Genomic DNA, 25555 nt, shown 5'->3' with positions numbered 1-25555 from the left:
TATAACCCAATAAAGCCCCAGTGTTGTCTGCTATAGCCCAATAGCTATTCTCCAAAAGTAAGTAACTCGCAGGTGATCCACAAAAAGCTACGAGCAGTACCCCGTACCGCCGAAGGCGCCACCATCCCATGGATACAAGCGAAACTGTGAAGGCAGGACTACTATGTACCGATATGTCAGGAGATGACGAACGCTAGGACACTGAATAATAAGAGAGACACCTCAGTAGAGCTTGGCATTCTGCTTCAATACTCTCATTTTTGTACACTTTGCAGCGGCCATTGTTGAAGGTGGAATATACAACTTTTTTTTCATCTGTACAAGGTGACTGGCATGCTAGCCATCACTAGTGCGCATGGCTCAGCGACGTCGGATGCCCCGGGCGTAGGAAATATATATGTATGTACAAGCGGCACTTTTAGAAAGCTCGACCTAGAAAGAACACTTCGTCGTTGAGGAAGTCTGGCAGGGCAATTTCCAGGAAACCCAGCTTGGAATAAAAGTCCAGCACATTTTTGTCTCCCACAGTCACTTCCGAGAACACTCCGTGCGAACCTGCAAAGTTGCAAGAAATGCTGTCACGAAGACTGCCCTCTTAATTAGGAAAGGAACTCTGCTCCTTTCCGAGTGCCACCGCAAACGGTTCAATCTCGGGGGTTTCGTACACCAATGAAAATATCGGGGGCGTTACGTTGCGGTGGTCGGTCTGCGGATTAATTCTGCCCACCCGAGCGATCTTTAATGCGCGCCATCGGGCGGCATCGAGCCTTCATTCAAAGCGACCCCCCTTTATTCGAACAAATCTTGGGGTCTCCTTCAAGTTGGAAGGGATTGCACCGTATTTTGGGTCAGCACTGGGAGACGTTGAGCCTCTCCGGCACGCTGAAAACCCTACACCCATGCTTTTCATGTGTTGTCAATTTTTCATTCTAGTGCGAGGTAATCTTCCAAAAGTACTTACCATTGGCTTTGAGAGCAGCCAAGACACACGCCAGAAGACGTTTGGAAACGCTGGGGTCTGTTATAGAGGGCAGCACGCTGATGATGACTCGAGACGGGTGGTGTTTATACACTACCTCGGGAACAGTCGTCGGTTGAGGGGCATGGAAGCTGGTCATTATTTCCTGCAAGGCCACACAGAGAGAAAAACCAACACGGTCATCAACCTATTCAAGAACTTTTTGCGTAATCCTAATAGCCCCCAGACACACAAGCGATCAAACTACAAATACAGATTTTTTGTTGTTTGATTCGATATTTGTGTGTTCGGAAATTACTTTTTGGAGTACGTTAACAGCTTCTTTTCTAGAACCTATATCATTCGATAGGATGTTCATTGACCGATGTTTTCCTCTATATCAACCTATTCTGAAGCGATACTGTCAGCCACAAAAACTGTACTATTCGTCAAACCACCAAAAAAAAAAAGGTAGTTTTTGCCACGATAAGGAAAGAGTTACAGTGAGTGAGCACAGTGAGTTAAGAGAGTGACAGTCGCCTCTGGAAACGTGCGTGTGAAACAAGTACCATAATGTTTGACACTGTTTGACATTCTATTTGGCCAATTTCACCTCCCGAAAAGTGAGTACATAGCATTAAACAAACGAGTTCTATGGGTTAGCATTGCCTCTGCAGCTGGGAGAGCCCCTGCAGCAAGAACATCATGGTGATGTAGTACTTCTGCACGCCAATCAGCAGGCAGTGTGCAGTCGACTGGCCTTCGAGACGACCGCCGCTCAGGCAGCTCACTTATGTCAAATGTGTGCCGTCATTGGTCGGTTACAGTATGACGTTTTCTCGTTTTTCCAAAGAGGGAATTTGACGATACACTTATCATCCAGCATCCAGCACTTTTAGCAAACTTTTAGATTACACTGACTGATGGGTGGTGGGTATGGTATCCAGATCATGCAGGAGCTGGACTGTTTACAATGCTTCCTCACAGTAATCTGATTGGACAGGAGCATACTTTTTCATCTGCACCGATTTTTACGCTTTATTCGGATCTTTGGGTAATTAAATCAAACTTCCTGGTCCTGTCAGAGTCACATTCATGGAAACTGCCTAAGAATGTCGGCAAACACGACATACATACTTCAGCGGGCGTGAGCATCTCCGATGGTTCCTTGGAAGGGGCTGGATACTTGAGGCACAGCTCTGGCTTCCAGGCTACCTCCATCTTTTTGCTGAACTGCTGGGCATCCAGTGCTGCCAGAGCGTAGCCACAGATGCCGTTCTCGTCCTCAACAACGAAGCAGTACTCGTTGCTCAGACACAGGAAGCTGCCCACCAACCTGCAATGCAATGCAATGCAATGCAATGCAATCATACGGGCGTTTGCAGAAAAAATTATTCATGTTAGCGACACAGCACAGAAATCAAGTCATCTGTCCACAGATCATCCTTGCAGAGTTAGGGAGGTTACCTTTGGAATTAGATTCCATACTGATTATTTGTAGAGCCTGAAGTTTTCGGGAAATATTTTTTTCTAAATTCGGGGGGTAAAAATCGGGTAAATAAACATGTGCACTAAATTTATGCAAATTCGGGTGAAAAAACTTCCATTACGCTAAAATCGGGGAGAAATCGGGCTCAGTTATTGAAACTAACTGTAGCGGTTTGGTACAAACGGTGATGCAACTACATTTCTCTGTCAAACAAGTAAGATGGTGCATACCTACAGACATCCCAGAGAGGGCAATTTGCCTGGTAAAAATCGGGTTTCACCCTAAAGAGGCAGCCTTCAATTCGGGGTGCAAATCCGGGGAAGAATCGGGTAAAACCCTAAAACTTCAGGCACTAATTATTTGACTTATTACCGATATCTCGCTCGCATCCACGATAAATATTGCTGGGACGTCCAACTGCCTGATGGGAGTTACTTTATTGATGCAGATAAAACAGCTACACATAAAGGGTGTCCCGACCAACATGCAGAGACTAAATGTTGTTGGCAGTATTTTTTTATTTTGCATATTTAATTTATCACCTAACTTTTAAAGCATCTATTTGAAGGTCCAGGTGTCAATTGGAGGTATGCAGGTTTTGTGTGGTACGCATTTTTTTCTTTTGCCCTAGAAAGAAATACTGTGTGCGTCCGTGCAATCACAATTAGATGCAATGAAAATGGCAACGACTTCATTTCATCCTCATCATTCCTTTTGCATCCTTTTTAAAATCCAGCTGCATGCCAGCTAGGACGCCCTGTATAATAATGACTTTATAGAGGAATAGTTTGATATCCAATACAGGTGTGCAAATATTTGAAATTTCGAATACAAATCGAATATTTGCGATATTCTATTCATATTCGAAAATTTGATATTGAACGTTTTCGAATATTCGTAAAAGATGGAATATTCGAATTTTTTTCTAATATCACAGCAGACTATAAAGCTGTTGCGGGCTACACGCTGGAATTTGTACGTTGCGGTAGTGGCGACAAAACATGAACAGGAGCTTTCGAGGTACTCTGCTTGTTTTTCGCGTTTATTCCGTGTTAGCGCCGCGAAGCAACGTACGATCACCTGCGAATGCGTCGCTACACGTGCGGTAACTGCAACCGAAACTACAGGTTTTCCCGCCGATTTTAATCCAAGCGCCATCGAAATTAATCCATGTGCCATGCAAACTTTATGGGGCATGGATTAATTTAGCTGGCACTTGGATTAAAATCGCCGGGAAAACCTGTAGTACACATTTGTGTGCAGCCGCCATTATTATAGACTGCCTCTGCCAAACGCGGAGCTGCGGTACGCTTCATGCATCGTCAGCAAAGTCACGGCTTAAGTGGATTGCCAACGAACTCTGAACATCCGCGTGAGGCCAACAGTTCGGTGAAATTCTGGTTAAGTACCTAAATTTTGTGGGCTTTGAGCTGAACAACGCTGTTTACCGTGCCACAGTCAAAACCCTCGTCTCGAACACGGTTTTTCCGGTTTCTGCTCGTGGTAGTCAGCGATATATAATCGTGGTCGTGTGCGATGACGGCGATAATCCGGGAGTAGGACGTGACGATATTTTGACGTAGTTTCTCGAACTCCTACGCTGTGCGACCGCATGTTAGAAGTGCCAATTAGGATGACAATAACGCTGGGAAGTCATTTGAAACTTCGCTAACTGTTGTTATGGATGACAGCAAGAGGCATATTTCCTCAAGCCCGAACCTGATGGCGCGATTTATGAACCTGGGAGCGTAGCCAGTCCGGCAGTGGACCCGGATGCTTTTTAACAGTTTTATCAGTTTTCTCGATAAATCAAGACCTAACTCTTCACAAACTCCCCGGTGATCTTCACGGACCGGCTAGTTTGGCCCGTAAAGACTGCCGGGGAGTTCACAAACAGTTTAGGGAGTCTTGGTTTATCAAGAAAACCGATACAATTGTTAACGAACATCAAAACGCCAACCGTTTTTAACTGTTGTGACACCAGTGTGTTTTAAACGTTGAGTAAAAATCCCTGGTGCTTCAACTGTTTTCGAGTACTTACTTGTCACCAATAAGATTTGGGTACTCTGGAAAGACTTCTGTGCCATCCATGCCGTCGTCGCATGTCTTCCGGCAGATCTCGTACACCAGAGTCTGGTTCAAAAAGAAGATTGCTCTATGTGATATCTCCACTCTTCCTACAGGATCTCCGTGCACACTGAAAGTATGCACCTCCTTGAGGGCGTCCATTTTGAGTGTGCACCATGCTACGGCAGCAACACTATTATGAAACGCATAAATAAATGCGTAAAATGAACCTATTAACTAATGTGTCACATCTTGGAATTGGATTAAGTTCAACTGCTTCACTTGAAATAGATGACATGACATGATGTCAAGTGAGAAACGTCAACAATGGCATAGGTAATACAACTGCATTTTCACTTGCACAAACTGGCACATAGTCAGATATTATACGGCAGCTTTCTGCAACGGTGGAAAGTGGGTGTGGTAACAATGTTACTGTTGTGAGGGAGCTCTACTGTCAACCACTGAGATCGTTCTCACCGTGTACATCAATCAAGCTACACTCGAAGGTCTTGAAAAAAATGACAGTTTTTGCATCGGATTAAAAATTCTGATTGCTCCATCATTTGGAAAGATTTCGTGGCTCAAAAATCCGCGTAATTACGTAGGTACACGCGTAATGTAACCTGTCATATGCTTTGTGGCACACAACTCGATGCTGTTTATTTTTATTCTTATATATGTTGGAGAATAAGATTAAAAACATTTTTTTTTACGTGTGTCTGTCAAGCCAAATGACACGACATACCATTTGATGGTTTAGAATCGACAGCAGCAGAGGTCGACACTTGCGTCTCCCGCTCACTTAGCTTTCTGTTTGGTCATTCATGCTCAGCTCATCCAACGCATTGAGCAGGAAAGAACACAACACAAGAGCAAGTTTTGCCAATCAAGCAGTTGAGACATATTTAAAACGACGATGAAAACCGGAGACACGGAACAGAAAAAGACAACACAACACGTTCTCAGACACAGCAACCCATCTAATGACAGCCTACACTCCCAATAACCTCCTGATGGGTGGAAAGGGGGAAACAGAGGGAACACTAACGCAATTGCCTCGTGACTTAATCTCTTTGTACTCAGCTAAGACTACAAAGAGATTAAGAGATTACAAGATATTATACAGATATATTATAAATTATTATACAGATATATTACAGATTAAGAGATTACAAGAGAGAGTCAAAGAGATTAAGTCACGAGGCAATTGAATTAGTGTTCCCTCTGTTTCCCCCTTTCCACCCATCAGGAGGTTATTGGGAGTGTAGGCTGTCATTAAATGGGTTGCTGTGTCTCAGAACGTGTCGTGTTGTCTTTTTCTGTTCTGTGTCTCCGATTTTTATCGTCGTTTTACAATTGTACCAGCTCGCCTGCACCCTTGCACTTCTACCATTGAGACATATTTGTTGCCACATTCCTCTGTGTAGCAGCTCTAAGCAGCCATGTGACTGCCTTTTGACCATGGTTTGATGTTGCCGTTGTAATTGTTCGGGATATCGACGAGCGTTTAGTGGGCCGTTGTAATGGTCAGGACGATAGTGTGGAGAGAGATCTACATTAGCGGTCCCCGTTTGCCCACAATAATCCGGGATCTTTCATTGTCCACTCAGCCGAGCTCCTCTTTTTGTCCACTCATTTGCCACATTCATTCACAGCCACATTCACATGAGCTTTCCCAAGGTATAAACAGCAGGCCCCAAATCATATCAATACTGCATAGAAATCTCAACTTATGACAATCACTACGTGGTTGCGCAGCATATGTACAAGTTAGAATGACAACAGGTGGAAAAAAAAAGAAGAAAGAAACCTTTTCGTAAAAAATTCAACCAAAGTACAGTAGAATCTCGATGACACAAATTATTCTTCGGTCCCAGGCGGAATGCCTATTCTTCCCACGTATTACTGTTCGGATGATACGGACACGTTATCTTGCCTTTACGGATGATACAAACGAGCCGAGGAGGCGACAGAGGTCGTTCCGAGTGACGCAAGAGTGTGTTAGGCATGCTGCTGCTCCTTTTGAGGAGGGAGGGAGATCCTCACCATAAACTCCCTCGCATGATCCTGTGCAATGCAAGCAATGACTCTCCCTCTGGGGGGCTGGTGAGGAGTTAAGATCAAAGGGATTATACTACAGCCCAGAACCTTATCATCTCTTCTCTGTTTCAAACTTTTTACCTCCTCCCGCAGCAATAAACCTCCAAGCTGCGTGACGTCGCACTGGCTTAGGAAAGCAGCGACTAGAACACATGGAGGGAACGTATCGGGACAACATCTGGCAACATTACGCGTCATCATTCCGCAAGTCAGCCGTACCTAATGCCTGTGTGCTTTACGACTGGCCTCGTTCGCTGACAGTAATGGAAAATGAACAGTCACTGTCTATTTTTTTGCCTCAATTTTTATCTTGGCTTAATTCTTTTCGATACGAATTTTTTCCGTTACCCCGTGAGATTCATGTCATCGTGATTCTACCGTAATGGGGCGGACTCGCGCTTGCGTTAATATGATATGCAATTGAACCTCTGTATGCAATCAGGGGATAAGTAGAAAATGCCAAACCGAGAAGAGGGGCCCGATCTGATTGTCCGTCCCACTGACATACACGCGCTTCCCGTTTCTTAACCTCCTGTAGCGGACCGATAAAGTGCAATACGGTTCTAAATTTGCTTTGTCGGGGACATACCGGTACGTAGATGTCACTGCTGCAAAAATAGTATTGCATACAGAGGTTCAATTTGAAAGCACAGGTTTTTAACTGACCTCATCTCTCGGTGCGTATGGCCTGATATTGTAATTTTTGCTGCATGGTGACTCTGGAGGCTTGTAGAGGAACAAGTCGCTGACACTCTCGAGAGGTAGCAAGCGCTGCGAATGCAACAGTAATAATTCAGCCATTTTTTCAACAAATGAGCAACAGCAAAGCACACGTAAAAAAGTCGGGGGGGGTTCTTGGATGAAAAACTACAAATTTCTCAGTCAAATGCTTCCAACAAATTCAGGGAGTAAAAATTGGGTAACACACAGTATTTTCTTAGCTCCAGTTCTCCAGGGCTAAATCGTATTCCTGCGTTTGGATGTCATCCGGTTTAAACAGGGACTTGTGTTGCGGGGTGAAGCCAAGCGACACCTGGTTCTACCCCGACTTGGATCATCGTCCCTTCAGGTACGACCCGGAAAATCTCGAGAAACGAACTCGTCAAACTGCAAGGTCAGCCACCCGTACAGGTGAACACAACAGGTGAAAGGCAAATTATTCTGCACTCAGAGCAGTCTTTCACCATCTAATGTCTTCCTTGTTTTCTTTTTCGACCGCAAATCTGCTCTTTCACATGACACCACCCGATTTCACCCTCTTTTACAGCTAACATAAAACAACATTTTTACTCCCTGTTTGACAAAAGCGTGACACATCCACAATAAAATTAACAAGTCATATACAACAGGGGGGTCTCATTGGATGCCGCCAAAGACCGCCCTGTTTTCACTGCGTTTTTCTTCTAAACAGTAGCGCTGCGTGTATTATACTGTAATTTTGCGTGTATTATACTAAGTGAAACACAGACTTTCATTTGAGAGCAAGGTGTTCTTACATTTTAGTGCCCCTTTAAAGTGGCATTTCAATTATAGAAATGTTTGGCAAGAATGACTTTGTGAGAATAAAGGTAGTCAAGTAAGTCTATCTGTCTTTGTGGAGCTCAAATCGTCACAAATCCCAGTTCCCATACTTTTTCATTCCTGCTACGGTCTACCTATATTTCATGAACCCTTAATTTAGATAAAAAAGTTCAATCGCAAAATTCACGGAAATTAAGTCCTCGCGAAAATTACTGTTGCTTTTTAGCGCCTCTAGAAAAAAAAGAAAAAGAAACGCCTTCAATACCTGAAGTTCAGCAGTCAGGCCGCCTCGGAACAGCCACGGTTCCTGTTCCCCACTGACGAATGCTTCTTTGTAGCCCTTGGAAAACCCTGCTCAGCAGAAAAACGGATTCCTGTCAGTCACACAAATTTTACACCTCAATGACATTAGAGACCATCATACAATGTCGATAAAAAGGACAGAAAGCAAGCGAGCTCGTGGCAGATATCCATAACGAAAACCCGAGACTAGGGGAAAATACACAAGGATACAAATAAATGTCACGAAGTAAAGCTTTGAGGCGAACCAACCTGCACCAGATAACAGAGCCAGAATACACGAGCCAGATTGAAACAAAGTTCTTGCAAAAGTTATAATGGAAACTAACAACATAAGTGCTCCTGTACGTTAGAATCCGCTTGAAACTGTTTCAGAAATATTATTATTTTTTGGGGGGCAGGTCATGTCAACCTTGACACTGTAAAAATGTTGTCTCATGAGTGTGTTGATTTTCAAACCATGTCCATGAGCAATGTCACTGGTTTTGGCAATGCACTCTTTTTATGGTTTTTATAGTAATGCCAGCTGTACCAAAGCATAGTCTAACGTTGCTGGAGCTTCGAGCATCCTGGCTGCAGTTGTTGACAATTTACAAGCAGACATCTCACCAAAGCAGACTTGTGAAAGCAAAAGAAAAATATTTGGGAACGCTTTCTCCCAGCGGCCACTCCTCTGAAAGGTAAGATTCATCGCTTGTGGGAACGGCAGTCATTTCTTTGGGTGCACCTTTCATCAAAGCAGGCTCGGGGAAAAAGGTTCAGTAACGATGGCCAGAGAGGAAGAAAATCGACGGGTATGCCTACACGTGAATGATGGCGAAGGAAATGCAGCCAAAGTGGTGCTGGGTGCTTGTCCCAGGGCTTGGAGTGCGTGGAGAGAGAGACAGAATGGCTCGTTAGACAAACTGCTCATATAGCCCTCATCCAAAAGAGAAATATTGCTAGAAACTGCAGCCGACGCAAGTCGTAAAATAGAGGGATGAGAGGTGTTTTTCGTCTCTTTTTTTTTTTTGCATCATACACAAAACAATGTGCGGCTCTAAGTATCACCTTTGGTGATCAGACATTACACAAAGACCTACAGAAAGAGGTTTTGGCTGGTTTTAAAATGTTATAGGCCTCCTAATAGTACAACACGAAAAAGGCTGGCACCTTTACAGTGGCCAACAAACTTTTTTACTGAAAAAATTTGAATTTTTGAATTTTTTTTTTTTTACTATACGATTTGCCCCATCCAGCATTCCATAGAACAAGTGCATTTTCATGTCCAATATTTCGGACCGCATCTTCAAAAAACAGCCGAATTTTTTGTACGTATTTCCGTTCCAACTTGCTCGATATTTCGAAACGCGTATATCTCCCAACAGTTAGAGCACCACAAGAGACAGTTTGATAATTCAGACAGCTCTCTCTGTCAATCGTGGCAGTCGCTGATGTTACGATCAAGCTTAACGCTGTGTACTACCACAATGAATAAAAGATTGCTGTTAGTATTTCCTGAGATTTGATCGTGGCGGAGCAAACATGCATTGACAGCTTCTCGAGCCTCATTGGCTATTTTAAATGAATAGGTGCTTCTGAGAAAATAGTGCTTTTATGTTTTCACGACAGTGACAGTTGGTGATGAAATGGTGGTAATCGACAAAAGAGTTGAGATATCATGTCATATACTGACCCTTCAGGTCGGTCACAACTCGGAAAACGCTATTTTTCCAAATAGTTTCTTCCCCTGTTCAGTGACTTGTACTGATAAAATTAGCGAGGATTGTATGGCATAAAAATCAATAACAAGGAACGCAAGATCGTTCATTGCTGCATTCGTGGGCCACTCTTTGGTAAATCATGCAACACGTGCAGTGTGGAATCAAGCCCTGCTTAAGCAAGCAGCATACTTTTAGCCCACATACTATGTGCAATCATACTTGCCTCTAAAACGTACTTTTTTTTTTTTTGTTATCCCGGGTTTAGTACCGTGCTCTCTACTCTTATGACTTGCCACTCAAACTTTTTTTTTTTCAATTTGTTAATGCTTTTCTACAGCCGTTACAACCTTTATGCCTATGCTGTTCCTTACAGGTAACAGCACTTTCTATTGTGTTCAAAAGGTTTTGCTGGGACACAACACTGATACTCTTAAGCAACACCATCCACTGGTTTGTGGAATTTTTCATATAGCAACTTGAGCGCGTTTCTCCCCTGAGAGAGGACCGTAGTACCAACATCGGTACCCCTGCACACATATCCCCCCCCCCCCCTTGCGTTTTATCCTCCACAGCATTTCAGTACATTCTATAGCACGAAAGAAAACGTTACAAAAGTCTAGAAAGACCGAGCACGAGTATAGAGCGTTGTTCGCCTGCATAATTCGGAGGCGACAAAATGTAATTTTTCCTACCAGAGCCCCAAAGTGTTTCCTGTAGGCAGCCCAGTGTAATTTTGTACGAACAATGTCGGGAAACGCCACCACAAATCCATAGGGAAGCACGTGAAAGAAGAACACTGTGGGGGTTCCACGAGAATAAAGCAAGTGATACTTACCAATCCACTTAATGTACGAGTTGAGGAGCGAGATTACACCTTTAACGTCCCAGAGGTAAGGGTAGAGGTCATAGAGGAGGGCCCTGTTAGGCACGCCAGTCAAATGCTGTAGCAGACGACACGTCGCCTGGGTCATCGAGTCGAAACGTTCCGCTCGCCGATGCCACTCTTCGAGCTCGCTCGGATCGCCTCGTTTCTGCCGCCCTTCCCACACGACGTGGCCCTTGCTTCTCAGCCAATGGAATTCCTGCATTCCAGGGAACAGTTGCCAACTCTCCTCCCAGAGTTTCTCCATCACTTTTTTCTTTAAGGGTTTTTCCAAATTACTTCAGAGTAGGACCGCGTATGTGACTAATAAGAGTTATATCTCCTAATTTGTCTACTATCTCCGAAAAAGCTCGTTCTTTTTCTTCTTATTTTGATTTCGTCACCGATTATCCCCCCTCATTTCGCGGCCAATCATATCTTCCTTACCTCCCAAACACAAAATCCGTAACGGGGCTTTTAAGGAAAAACTGTCCAATTTAACGGGAACGATTCAAAAATTTGTGATTGTAACTGGCATATAGTGCACAGAGCAGAACTGGCACAATTTTTTTTTTTGTCACAACCTCAGATGCCCTATATTTTTGCCTATTATTTTTAACTCTTTGTACCACTTTTCACCACGCGTAACTCGCGCGTTTAGGGCCTGACTTTTTCGGGTTTCTTTTCCAGCAAAATCCGTGGGGGTAAATATTGGGTTATATTTTGCTTCAATAATTCGGATGTAATCGGGTTGAACTGAACCTGGTTCAACCAAATTCTGGTTGTATCAGATTGGATCAGGCTTAAACCTTTGGTTTACTCGGTGAAATACACACACATGACACACCAGCAGACACAGAGTATCAATATTTAGTCCATGGATCTAAGAGGCAGCAGGGTCTCTGTTTTGACAGCTTGCATGAGAATATTTATTCATTCACATCACAGTTCTCAAAGTTCTGTGTTAAGTAGAGCGAAACAGCTGTCCTCAGCTGGGAGTGCATGATCAAATTACAAAAACATATGCTCCACGTGCAGCTACAGAGCTCCGGCTATTTTCCATTTGTATATATATATATACATAGATACTCGTGGAACGATGCGGCAGCACCAGAGGACACGTGTTTCACCGTGTTTGCGGCTCGTCGGCCCTGGGTAGCTGCGCATCGTTCCGAATTGTATATACATTGTATACATACAACATACATACATACAATTGTATATACATAGTATATAATTAGGGAGCGACCTTTTCGGGTTAAACCCGATTTCTCCCCGAATTCCAGTCACTATGAAATCCTCGAGTGACGTTTCCACAGAAGACGAACAAAGGTCACCACGTGTAACACGTGTAAGAATGGGTCACTTACGTTCCCAGCAATACATCCCATGTGTGTCAACACTGTCTATGCCTTCAGGGATTACCGCTGGAAGGTCAGGATCCCGCAAAAAAAAAATAATAATAGAAAAAGAGAAAGAAAGAGAGATTAGGAAAGGATTTAATTGACAAGAGGAGAAACAAAAACGCCCGATAACACCCAAAGGCACAATTATCGCCCGATTTTTACCCCCCCGAATCTCAGAAGGACATTTAACCAACCCGAAAAAGTCACTCCCTATATGTATAGTTATTTAGTTCCATGTGGAACGTTGGCGAAGGTAAACCTCACCTGTAGGAATGCAATCCCTTGTGGCCCATGCTCAAAGGGCAGGTAGAACAAATCAACCAAGAGAGACAAATCTTCCACCGTCAGCTGCACATCCTTCAGGGCTGGCTCGTCCTCCCGCACGGGAGGCACACAGTCCATGGGCTCGGCGGGCGGTTGGGCAACCAGGGAGTTGACCAGTTCGCTCGACAGGGGCTGGAAGTCATCGGGGGTCACCCCGGGGGGAGCGGGGGGAGACAGCAACACCCCCGTGGGGGCCAGGACCCGCCCGTGGGCACTTTTACTGCGTTCAAATTGTGGAAGCCACTCGAGAATGGCAGCACGAAGGGCCTTGCGCGGATGGTACGCATGAGGCCCCAGGTGCGGAGGAACGTCTTCCATGGAACCTGCTTCGCTCTCCGTTTCGAGACGAATGTCCGCGCTGACACCTGCAAAACCCCATCGTGTAATATTAGTAGAGCCTGAAGTTTTAGGGTTGAACCCGATTCTTCCCCGAATTTGCACCCCGAATTGAAGATTGCCCCTTTAGGGTGAAACCCGATATTTACCCGGCAAATTGCCCTCACTGAGAAGTCCGTGGGAATGCACACTTAGCTTGTTTGGCAGCAAATGCAGTTCCATCACAGTTTGTAGCAATCCAGTACAGTTAGTTTAAGTAACTGAGTCAGATTTCTCCCCGAATTTAGCATACTGGAAGTTTTTCCACCCGAATTCGCATGAACTTAGAGCACATGTTTATTTCCCCGATCTTTACCCCCCCGAATTATGAAAAAAAAATATTTCCCGAAAACTTCAGGCTCTAAATATACTTAATAAATGGTCTGTTTTATGGAGGTTCTGTATCAAAATGTAGGAGCAGGCACCAAGTTCTCTTTTGTCTTTGTCAGGGAATTCACCTGAAATTGTCGGTGGAAACCTGGAAAAGTCGGGGAATTTGAAGACCGCAATTTGGTAGACACCCTGGTATTATTTGGACTTCTTTTTTTTTTTGGTCTAAGTCCAGAAAATCGGGCCGCCTACTGTATGCTAATGATAATTGGTGGCTTTACGTCGCGAGACAACTATCATCATACGAGACACCACAGTGGTCGGTCTGTGGATTAAATTTGTCCGCCTGAGGGTTCTTTAACGCGTGCTGAAATCTCAACGCACGCGGGAGACTGCATGTCTTAGCCACTTGTAACTCTACCGCCAAGTTGCTGGCATCCTCGGGCAGGATGGAACCCGCAATCTTGGTAGGGGGTTTGAACCCCTGCACTCCCCCACTGGCTGCCCAACTGATCCACCGAGGCCGATATACAAAATATGTGTCGTCCTCCTGGGAACCAGTGTCTAAGAATATGTTGGTTCATTACCGATTTTTACCCTCCGAATTTAGAAAAAAATATTTCCCGAAAACTTCAGGCTCCAAATATTACTTATACAGGGTGTTCAAAATTAAGCTTTCACGAGCGCTACGCAAACACAGCGATGACAGGAAACCGGATGGTAACTTTACGCTACTTGTGTAAGAAACAGGTGCTACATAATTAGCAGCACCTGTTTCTTACACAAGTAGCATAAAGTTATCATCCGGTTTCCTGTCATAGCCGTGTTTGCGTAGCGCTCGTGAAAGCTTAATTTTGAACACCCTGTATGCGGGGGTGATTTTTCTGGGTTAAATGCCTTTCTCAGATTGGGGGGGGGTTTAAAAATCTGGCGCTATTTTTAAATCCGTAATTCGGGGAGAAATCGGGAGATAATTGTGCCTTCGGGTGTTATCGGGTGTTTTTGTTTCTCCTCTTGTCTATTAAGTCCTTTCCTAATCTCTCTCTCTCTTTTTTTTTTCTTTTTGCGGCACCGTGACCTTCCAGCGGTAATCCCCGAAGGAATGGACAAGTGTTGACACACACGTGGTATGTCTTACATGTGTCACACGTGGCGACCTTTGTTTCCCTTCAGTGGAAACGTCACTCGAGGATTTCGTAGTGACTGGAATTTGGGGAGAAATCGGGTTTAACCTGAATTGGTCGGAGGTCAGTTCGGGGGGAATAATCGGGCGGAATCGGGTGTAACCCGAAAAAGTCACTCCCTAGTTATATGCTACTGTGATGTTTTTCCCGGCGTCTCTCTTACGTGACACCAGCGACTGATATAACTGTGAGGAGCACAGGCAGGTACATTGGATTGGATTGGATTGGATTGGATTGAAGTTTTACTGGCGCATGAGCAACTAAGGCTATAATGCACCAACACACAGGCAGGTACAGTAGATGCAAATGACAGTAATGCGTACAGCCTTTCCAAGACAATAATATTCAATATTTGGTATCCACGGTTCCCACTGAATTTTGCGACAAAAATTCATGGGTCTTTCAGGGGCCTCTTAAGGCTCAGCCATCAAAATTTTGTCTGGGATGTAAAACACAGGTTACGACCAGGGAGAATAAACAGGGACTGCACACAATAGTGATCCGTTGACAAGCATGCCTGGAACGTTAAAGATGACGGGACAGCAAGGCAAATTGTTTAATAGAATGGATTCATTCCTTGCTGCTGATTCCTACTGCAAAGACTGTAAAGAGTGCTATGTACTGTGGTTTCAAACTATAGCTCAACTACAGCTCTGACTACGGATAAGCAGCTCCATGAGAACAAGAAAAAGACGCAAGGGGTTTTCCAGAACTGTGGAAAATTCCGGGGCATTGAAGGGTTTCAAGCAGTGATGGCCACTAACTACTCCTACGGTAGTTTAACATAACTACTAACTACTTCGCAATGGAGTAGTTTAACTAGTATAGTTCAACTACTACTGCAATGTATTTTAACTACATCTCTGACTACTTAGCGTTGTCCATCAACACAAATCCCATTCTATAGTGTTCTCGGACACCTAAATATGAATCACAAGCAGCGATAAAAGTGAAGATTTAGTACGCATGCACGGCACAATTGCTCTGCACCTCCGTTCTCATCAAACGAGTAGCTCGAGGTAAAAGTCGGAAGCACAATCGTGCCGTAAAGCTTGCGACAAAATCGGAAGTAGTCGGCACCTGCAGTAACCTAACTACCGTAGTTAACTACTCGAAATAGTAGTTTAACCACTAGTGGTTGCACACTACATTTCTGCAAGTAGTTGATAACTACTTTTTAACTACAATCAGGTAGTTTAACTACATGTAATTAACTACTGGCCATCACCGGTTTCAAGGACCAGCGGGAACCACAGCAGCATTACTGTGAGTCAAATGGAGGGGGCACGTTTGTCTCTACTCACTGAGGTCGTGCTTGGCATCACTGCTGCACTTGCTCCACTGTGCCAACGTGTGAAGAGGCACGAAGTTGGCCTCGTACTCGCAGTTTGGATTCGACAGGACCCCCCGGAGGTGGGGCACCAAGTCCGTGGAACGTCCCGTGTAAGGTCCGAGGAACAACCGTTTGTGATCGTAGTCGTTGGCGTGGAGGTTGTCCCAGAGAAGGGGTGGCCTCCTCAACACCTCCATCAACTCCTCGATTGATTGCACGGATATTACTTTTGAGATTACCTTGTGACCTGCGCGCAAAATGTGACAAAAAGGAAGCTAAATTACAGCTGCAAGTACAATGAGTCAAGTACAGTACCTGTCCACATAATGTCCACTCCGGGCATCAGCTTCAGGCCAATGGTGTTGAGGTACTCAGAATTTTGCACATTGGGAACAGCCCTAGCTGCACAATATTCTGTCAAACAGAGCAAAGAATCTTATTCGGATCATTTCAAAAGAGTAAGACATGCTTTCATCTCCGTGATGATACTGGTAACAGAGTAGTCGAGTGACGAGCGCTCAATATCAATTATATGCATGGCATATAGCAAAGGTAGCACACTGATGACAGGGACTAATCTGAAAAGGGTGGGTTGACTTCCTTCCCTGGAGATATAAGGGGTCACTCGGCTTTACCTGTAGCAGCAGTCATGTTTTTCCCTTGACAGTTCTTGGAGCTATCTTTTACAACAACATATTACACCACAGTACTTGGCACATGTTTCATGGCAAGACAATGTTCAACAAACCAGGAGTAGGCAGGCTAGCTGTTAATGTTATTCCAACTTCAAATTTCAGACTTCAATTTCAAAATGTCACTTTCTTACAATTAAGTAGCACAAAATTAAACGGTAGCTTGCGGAAAATGTTCCAAATCAGACTTTTCCCAATCGCAATACCTTATTTTTGGAAACATTACACCAAAGAACCTGCAACAATCACAGTGTAGTACGGACATCGAGATACAGAAGATTCACGTATTATCTGCATATCTCCATTCGACGCTCCCATTAATTTTATAACAAACCGAGGTGTCGGAGACTCCTTGGATATGTCAAGGGTAACTACAAATGAATGGTAAATGGGAAAAGCCATCCGTACCTGTTGGACAGAAAATGAACTTGGGTTGATTCAGCTCCTGGTAAATTTCATTTGTGACCGAAACCTGGGCATGTGCGAAAGATTGGAACACTTCCTTGTCAGTCTCGCTGATTTCGGGCTCAATGTCGTCGAAGAGAAGTGCAAAAGCGTTGCATCCAAATTGTGCTACCTGCAATAGGCATGTCATGAAAACTCTTCAGATTCGAACTGTGACAGTCTTGAGTAGACTACTCCAGAAAACCCAAGAGAGCTTAGCGCCGCTTTAAACTACGGGAACTTGCTTGTCAAAAAGGAGGAGAAGGTCTCCAAACTGTTTCGATTTGTCCTTCCTCGCCTCATAGCTAGAGCCCGAAGTTTTAGGGTTTAACCCGATTCTTTCCCGAATTGAAGGTTGCCTCTTTAGGGTGAAACCCGATTTTTACCCGGCAAATTGCCGTCACTCAGACGTATGAAAGAATGCACACTAGCCCGTTTGACAGCGAATGCAGTTACGTCACTGCTTGTACCAAACCAGTACAGTTAGTTCGAGTAACTGAGCCCAATTTCTCCCCAAACTTAGCATGAAAGTTTTTCCACCTGAATTCGCGCGAATTTGGAGCACACGTCTATTTACCTGATTTGTACGACCCGAATTTAGAAGAAAAAGAAATTTCCCGAAAACTTCAGGCACTATTCATAGTCCACGAGGTGTTAAGGTCAGCGAAAACGAAACGCGAACGACTGTTCTCCCTTCCTCGTGACAGTAATCTCCCATGATGCAACGCGTGCGCAAGGAGCACCGAGATTTCCTGAAATCGTCTATTAAAGGGTCCATGAAGAGATTCCTGAGAAATTTCAGTTCTCAGTTCATCTTGCAAGGAGGCCTATGATCTGAGATACATCCCGTTGTTGCAATATTGCATTCAACACGGGCACAATTCACGTGCAAAAAAAAAAAGCGGCGAGCAGTCGCCCGACACATCCCCTGCAAGCGGACCGACGTCGTTTGCTCACTACAAGGACGCACCAGGCTAGCCCGCCAGTGGCCAAGGTCACCTGCATTCCACGTCACAGCCAGTTTCTCCATCGTGCCGGCAGCAGTGGCGTCAAAGCTTTTTTTTTTTAAGTTAATATCTCCGTTATTCTAACCAACGTTGAATTTATACACCGCGAATGTATGGCGAATGCATTAGTGGCTAGGAATGCATTACATATGCTTGCAGAGGTTTTTGGGATCTCTTCATGGTCCCTTTAACGGCGAAAGATGACAAAGTGCACGATGCATCTAAACTTGTTGCATGTTGCATTAGTGAATGTTTGGAAGACGAACATGCCACTGGAGCAATGTGTCTCCGCTTACACCTCCTGATCTAACAAAAAACAGGTAACACGACAAAACTAGCCTTGCTTCATGGTGTCATCAGTTTCACACATCAAGCCCCCGACAGCAGCCTTAAGATATGCCTTAAGACAGGGGCCTCAAACTCAAGGCGAGTCGCGGGCCACATTGATCTTAGACCGCATCACGGAGGGCCACGCAGAAAAGAAATGGCAGTAAATACCATAAAAGAACCCGATATTTACCATAAAATAAAAAATATGCACAAAAAAAGACAGGAGCGGCGTAGTTATTGTGGAGTCGGACGGTGCGTGCAGAATTACACTCCAGTTGACGCACCGAGAGAAATATATAAATAAATAAATAAAACAAATAAGCTGCCTTTCATTTCGGGAACCGAAATCATGAAAACCAATCAGAGAAAAATATGTAGCCCTCCACAAACGATTACGACAATATTCGGGAGCTCTGACATTACCTCACTTTTACGCCCTCTATTGTTGCCTTTGCTTACTGTTTCAAGTCGGAGAAAGAAATAGAAAAATCGGAGAGAAAGAGCTAGCTGACAGTATTGACAACGGATGCCTTCGAGTTTGCTACTTTAAAGGGACTATGAAACGATTTTTTTCTTCGTTTCGTTCGAAAGAAGACATTTTTCTGAGTCTAGAACCGAAATTTTACTTTCGTCGCGCGAGCGGATTTCTCGGGAGCGAATTTAAACGGAGCGGCGAAGGGAGGACAGCTGGCGCCGCGCCGTGACGAGCTGCCGAGCGGAGACACAACGGGTAACTTGACGCGACCACGGCCGGCTCAGCAACACGTCATCGTGACGTGTTGCCGAGCCGAGGAATCCCGCCAGGAGCATGCGCCGTAGGATCCCGCGTATGCGTTCATCGGGAGTGGAAATCTCCATGACAGCAGCTTTCGCGCGATCGGCAGATTTCGGCAGTGGCGGGAGCCACAGCGCGAGCTCGCGGCATTACTTGCCATTGTGCAACACCGGTGACGTAACGGGGAACCGAAGAGCGGTCCGTACAGTTACACCATCGGCAGGGAAATATGCGCGGGAGAGGAGGAACGCGGAAGAGACATTTCCAGCACGCGCTCCTCCCAGAGTGGAGCGATTTCGTCCGGAAAAATTTGTGGCATATTAGTTTCTCTGCGGGAAGAACAGTTTCCATCGAAAAAAAGTATGGGGGTTCGGGAAATTTCATAGTCCCTTTAATGTCACTCCCGAGGATTAAAATACGACGGCCTTCGTACATAACTGTTCAGTCTGTATCGTTTAAAGTTTAGATAAGCCCATCTTAATCCTCACGCTACTTACGGTGGTAGTTTACTACCAAAGTGTACGCGAAGACCAGTTTGCCGTGCCAGTAACTTGGTGACGTTCATGAGCTACAAGAAGTGCTCGCATGCAAAACATTCTGCCTAACATGGACAGCGGGAGCAGTACACCATGCGAGGCTAAAAAAAAAAAATGCCCGGAAATCTGGTTTTATTTCTAATTCTCGATTAATTTTTTTTTAGAGGGTGGCTTCCTTTTGTTTTGCGGTCAAGGGCCCGCGGACCACACGGGGACAGCGCGTTCAAGACCCATGCCTGTCGCCAAGAGCTCCTGCGATGACCTACGTTGCTGTCCCAGGATGCTTTGTAGTTCTCTTGTGAGCGGCAGGGTTATTCCAACAACAGCACTGTTTGGCTTCAATGGGAATATTAAATACAGTCAAACTCCTTTATAGCGAACACCTTTTTAACGAAAATACCACTACAGCAAATTTTTTTGCGGTCCCACTGGAGCCCTATAGGTTCAATAATGGACATCCTTTTTAACGAAAATACCTTTACTGCAAATTTTTTTGGCTGTCCCCTGAGTTTCGTCGTAAAGGAGTTTGACTGCATGTCCAAAAAAAGCACAATCAAACAGCGAAAAAGAAACAATTTGCGTACAAAACACGTTTATTTACGAAAACAGAGTGTCTATGGCTTGGGCGAATCATCCTGTACCACTACAACTGCAAAACAACAAATGCAAAACTGCAACTGGGGAGCTTACTTGTTCCAATTTGCGCTTTAAGGCGGACACCTCTTTCGAACTGGAATACGTGATGTCGAGTCCCGGCGACAATGCATAGTAAAAGGATATCCCGTTTTCCTTAGCTGCCTGAATTAAGTTTGTCAGATGCTCTGCAAAATAAATTTCTTCGTCAATAATTTGGGAGGGTTACGCCATCGCAAGCATACCGGCTTCTTCGACGGTGTAGAGCTCCCTCCAGTAGGCCCTGTGCTTGAAGTCGTCTTTAGGGGCGTACATGTATGTGTTCAGACCTAGTTTCTTCATCCTGAACGAGCGTTAACATATTAAAAAGCAGATTGAAAGAACTGTGCCGGTAGACGACCAACGTGGAAGAACATAGTTCCGCAAGGGCCCAACGGGGGCACCAAGTCAGGAAAAGTGTGCTCGTGCTTCATACCCTCGCCTACCAGTCGCGATTTTTATGTTATTTGAAGGCGTGATAGTGTACCCTGTACCTTACGCAAAACAGGCGTATCCCCCTAATGATGTGCACAAAACACACGATTTCAGGCTTGCCCGCCATTTTTTAACCCCTTCAGGGCGACATGTGCCAAAATTACGCACTGACCCCTAATTCCGGCCTTGTTTTACTAATTGTGCGTTTATTTGTTTTTGGCTTCTATGAGTGTTTGTAAAGACGCTTGTATTCCACCTATGGCAAGTCGTTCTATAGACACACAGTCAGAGCAAGAGGCAAGGATATTACTTTATCTGATTTACGCTAAGGGAATATGGCAGCTTGCAGCGATTTCTGCAATGTCAAATTCTCACACCAAAGAGACTACACTATATGTAGGGAGTGACTTTTTCGGGTTAAACCCGATTCCGCCCGGTTATTCCCCCCGAACTGACCTTCGACCAATTCAGGTTAAACCCGATTTCTCCCCGAATTCCAGTCACTATGAAATCCTCGAGTGACGTTTCCACTGAAGACGAACAAAGGTCGCCACGTGTGTCAGCAATACACCCATGTGTGTAAACACTGCCTGTGCCTTTGGGGATTGCTGCTGGAAGGTCATGATCCCGCAAAAAAAAGAACAAGAAAGAAAGAGAGATTAGGAAAGGATTTAATAGACAAGAGGAGAAACAAAAACGCCCGATAACACCCGAAGGCACAATTATTGCCCGATTTCTCCCCGAATTACAGATTTAAAAATAGTGCCCGATTTTTAACCCCTCAATCTGAGAAAGGCATACAACCCGAAAAAGTCGCTCCCTACCTATATGTGGGCAAGAAAGAACCTCAAGATTGAAACCTCATGGGTCTCATGGAGGATATAGCACTTGAAAGGAAGGTTCTGACCAACAGACACCAGCACTGCATTGTTCCAGAAAAAAGAAAATTACATCGTTTCCAACAGATTTGTGACACAAAAATTACGCGACGCACACACAAAACTGCTAGAAAGGACGCTATATTAGTTATATACAGGGCGTTTTTTTTTTGTTTCTTTTTTATATCAGGACAGATTTTTTTTACAAACGTCTATTTGAGCAAAGTGAATTTTCGTTTTCGGCCGCATAACCCAGTTTTCGGGTTACACGACCAGGCGAACATCCGGTAGACAGGTGTGTGCAACTACTGGACGACTAACTAGCTGAAATTCATTAATTAAATTAATAATTATACGTTTTACGGGGAGCACGAGATAGCAGAATTGGAGCCAGTCATCATTAAAATCCATCGTCCTCATTAAACACCCTGCAAAACGAACATACTCAGAGATATAAATTGTCAAATTTCGCTACGCAAAAGAGGCGAAACCAGAACTACGCGCTTTTCCAGTGCAGACCTTCACCTTGTCTGCGCCGGAGAGCGGTCTATCTAGCCAACCAGGTCCCCCAAGGTCGCCATTTTCCTATGTATTTGTTCCTATCCCGATGCGTGCAATGCCGGAGGCCGCCCTTAGATACCCCATTGTTACCAGACGTTGGCTTGCGTTTGATTGTAGCGCGCTAAAGATCCAGTTGAAGCACAATCCAAGCCAGGCCAAGTCACCGAAGGAGAAATGGACGACTGCGCCTGCGGCGCCTGGTGTACGACAGGTACGCTATGTGATGCATGCAGCCGTGCACTAGATCCTTCCGATCGTTCAACACGTTCAAAAACGGGACCAAAAATGAAACACGACACAGAAAGTTGTTATACGCGTTGTATTTGGACATATAAAGACTAGATTCATTCGCAGAAACAACAAAAACATTTTGCCGCTAAACTTAGCGCGCTGAAGTGATCCAGAACGGCAACAGTGGGGTATCTAGTGGCGGCTTTCTTCGTTGCACGCTTTTCCGAGGTGAGTTTGGGGGACCTGTAGCCAACAGATTAGTGCTCCTTCCAATCTGCTCGCAAGGCACGTGGCCCTCTCACGTGGATTGCCCGTCGCTCTTTCTGCGCTAGAGTAGTGCGTAGTTCTGTTTTCGGCTCATTTGCATAGCCAAATTTGGCAATTTATATCTCGAAGTACGTTTGCTTCTCAGGGTGTTTAATAAACACGATGGATTTTAATAGTGACCTGCTCCAATTCTACTATCTCGCATTTCCCAGAATAATTAATAGCATTAATAACATTTAAGTTAATTCGTGAATTTTAGCTAATTAGTCGTTCCAGTAGTTGCATACGTTGTCCTAGTCTTCCTGGTCGTATAACCCACCGGCGAAAACGAAATTCACGTTGCTCCAATATCTTTTTATAAAAATCTGTCTCGATTTAAAAAAAAAAACTCCCTGCATACATTACCTCTCGAATAAGTCTTTTCGCTGCTCTGTAGTCCATGGCCGACCGTAAAATCCTGCAAGCAGAAAGAATTATTTATCTAGAATGCATTATGCTCAAGTTTGCAGTTTTTCCCAGCGAAAAACCTGAGACAAGAGAAAAAACACACGAGAAAAAAAAAAGACTTTTCTTTTCGTCTCGGCTGTTCTTTACGGATCTTTGCTACTAAATTTTTTGTTTGGTAGAATTTGGTAGCCCGTAATAAGGCTTTTCTTTTCTCCCCGGCAGTTTTGGAGTTCGACACAGGCTCAAAAAGAAGCAGGAATAGTTATACGCACCACAGTAAATGAATGGCTATGTTGTATCATACAGAGGTGAAAATGCAACATGACAGCCTGAGCTACATAAATACCAGGATCAAGGCAGGGCGGAGCGACTCTGTGTTAGCTGGAACTCTCCGAACTTCGATAAACATGTGCTTGCATTTCAAGTTGAACACTGACAGTCACTGTAACGTTAAATAATAATAAAATAACCGGAAGACATTCATACAATTTCGACCAATAGATCATAAGAGTCTGAACTGTAGATAGGCTTGGTGAGTTTGCTTATACGTCAAGTATTTATGTGACACACATAATGGAATTTTCTTTCATAATGTTTGGAAGGCCCTTCACCGTTACCTGGCTAAATCACTCCATGTTACTGCGTTCACAGCTGGCCTCGTAACTGAATTTAAAGTGCTAGCAATGAAGTAACTGCGCTACAATGAAGTGCAGCTCAGGTACTTCTAGAGACAACTTGTAACAGCAAATTACATATCACGGCTGATAATGTAAGTCAGAAGAACTACTGTTTCGTAGTAAGTGCCTACAACTTTTACTGAACGGCACTCAGAATTCAAGAACTGACAAGCTATGTTTTATATCAGTGATTCAAGCGTATCTAAGACTGGTAAGTCGTAAGTCGGTCTTCGGTTTTGAACTATCTGGCTCCATGTGAACTAGCGGCAACTCAAGCTAATATTACGAAGAGGCAAATAGGAACTTTCCCGAACAAAAAAAACTTGTGATCATATTTGAAACTCACGAACTACAGTGCTACTGTTTCGTGCGAACAACTCATACGTCGCTCTGCGACGCGAAATACGAAATAACTGTCCACTTTTAAGCGAATGTATTTTAGAAATATATGTTTCATTTGTAACAATCAATGGCGCCAACTGTACTAGCTTCCAAAAAGGACGGCGAAGGAAATATGGTTTCAGGAAACGCAACACTGCCTGCTGCTCCCGTACGTGCTGTGAATGTTCTTACCTTCAACGACACCACAAACAAAATTTTGATTCCTAGAGTTGACGTTACTGATGGAGTCGACTGATGAGGTCTCTTCTCCCATTTCAACACACTTTCTAATACGTGCCCCTTTAAAGTTCTTGCTATAACAGCACCAGGGCATATCCAACTGATCTCCGTTTCTTGCGAAGTAAAATTGAAATTAAATTACATCATTTATTAGGGAAATGTTAAGAATTTTTTCCCGTCTCCGATCAGACGAGGGCCGCTGTAATTCGGCTAATCCCCCCACTAAAATGTCGATTCCCAACAGTCCCCAGCAAGCTTTTTAGTTTTGCCACTGGGAGGCGCCACCGTAAGCTCACTTATTCATTATTCTTTTGCGTTATCATTGAATAAAATAAGATTGTCAGCGGTGCTGAGCATTGAGTAAACGAATTCAACGTAAGCGAAGAGCATAAACGGGGGCACATATGTTGCATATGTCTCCACAGCTTTATGTTTTTTGGTGACGCTCATTGTGAGTTCTGTTCTGTAAAAATTAAAAACGCAACTACTAGATGCTAAGCCGCTTCGTTAATCCGCAGTATATATATTTACAGGGGTTTTACCAGCACCCTTCCTTCCAATCTGCCCCCTCCCCCCAAAAAAGACAAAAAAAAATACCAGCCCAGAAACTCCTAAAAGCCAGCAGTTTCCACCCTTCCCTGCCTGTACACCCCCCCTAGACCGGGGAGACCCTGCAACACATCCTTCTGTTGTATCTCTTGCGTCCTTCTCCATTGTAGAGCCCTACAACATGCCTACAAACGCCAAGCGAAGCAAAAAAAAAAAAAAAGAAATGAAGCCAATATTCTCACTAAACTGTACTGCGAAAACGAAAACGAAACAACAACCATAGCCACCAGCTTGTGTGCTTCCTCGTTGTTCTTTCCGAAACAACTTCGTCCGAATGCATCGGTCAACGCAACGCCGCCGGACAAGTGGGAAGAGCTAAAAGCTCGACAGAGCTGAGCCCAGCTACAGCATTGCCACAGCTGCGACCTTCTGCGCCCTGCATCAAAAGGGGTTAGATGCTATCTACTCCACTCTACTG

At 44.4% G+C, this 25555-nt stretch overlaps 1 protein-coding gene across 2 annotated transcripts; it reads right to left on the bottom strand.

Annotated features, from left to right (window-relative positions):
* Positions 1–226: 226 nt before the first annotated feature.
* Positions 227–24780, bottom strand: LOC135377300 (protein O-GlcNAcase-like). Of its 2 annotated transcripts, XM_064609632.1 has the most exons (16): positions 24481–24779; positions 23189–23240; positions 20618–20715; positions 20430–20560; positions 17056–17224; positions 16271–16369; positions 15927–16202; positions 12674–13098; positions 10977–11223; positions 9243–9299; positions 8404–8489; positions 7284–7388; positions 4489–4580; positions 2096–2294; positions 962–1124; positions 227–555 (listed from the first exon to the last, which is right to left on the bottom strand). In XM_064609632.1, exons 1-16 carry the CDS (start codon positions 24620–24622, stop codon positions 419–421), a joined length of 2478 nt encoding a protein of 825 aa, XP_064465702.1. In that variant the 5' UTR covers positions 24623–24779; the 3' UTR covers positions 227–418. The 2 variants fall into 2 exon arrangements, with proteins under 2 accessions (XP_064465702.1, XP_064465703.1); XM_064609633.1 differs by lacking the exon at positions 9243–9299 and having other exon boundaries at positions 24481–24780.
* Between the last annotated feature and the right edge of the window lie 775 nt (positions 24781–25555).

The sequence above is a fragment of the Ornithodoros turicata genome, chromosome 1 (genome assembly GCF_037126465.1).
Source record: "Ornithodoros turicata isolate Travis chromosome 1, ASM3712646v1, whole genome shotgun sequence".
Classification (NCBI taxonomy): Eukaryota; Metazoa; Arthropoda; class Arachnida; order Ixodida; family Argasidae; genus Ornithodoros; species Ornithodoros turicata.
Note: the sequence above shows the minus strand (reverse complement) of the source record. Positions and strands in the feature narration are given on the sequence as shown.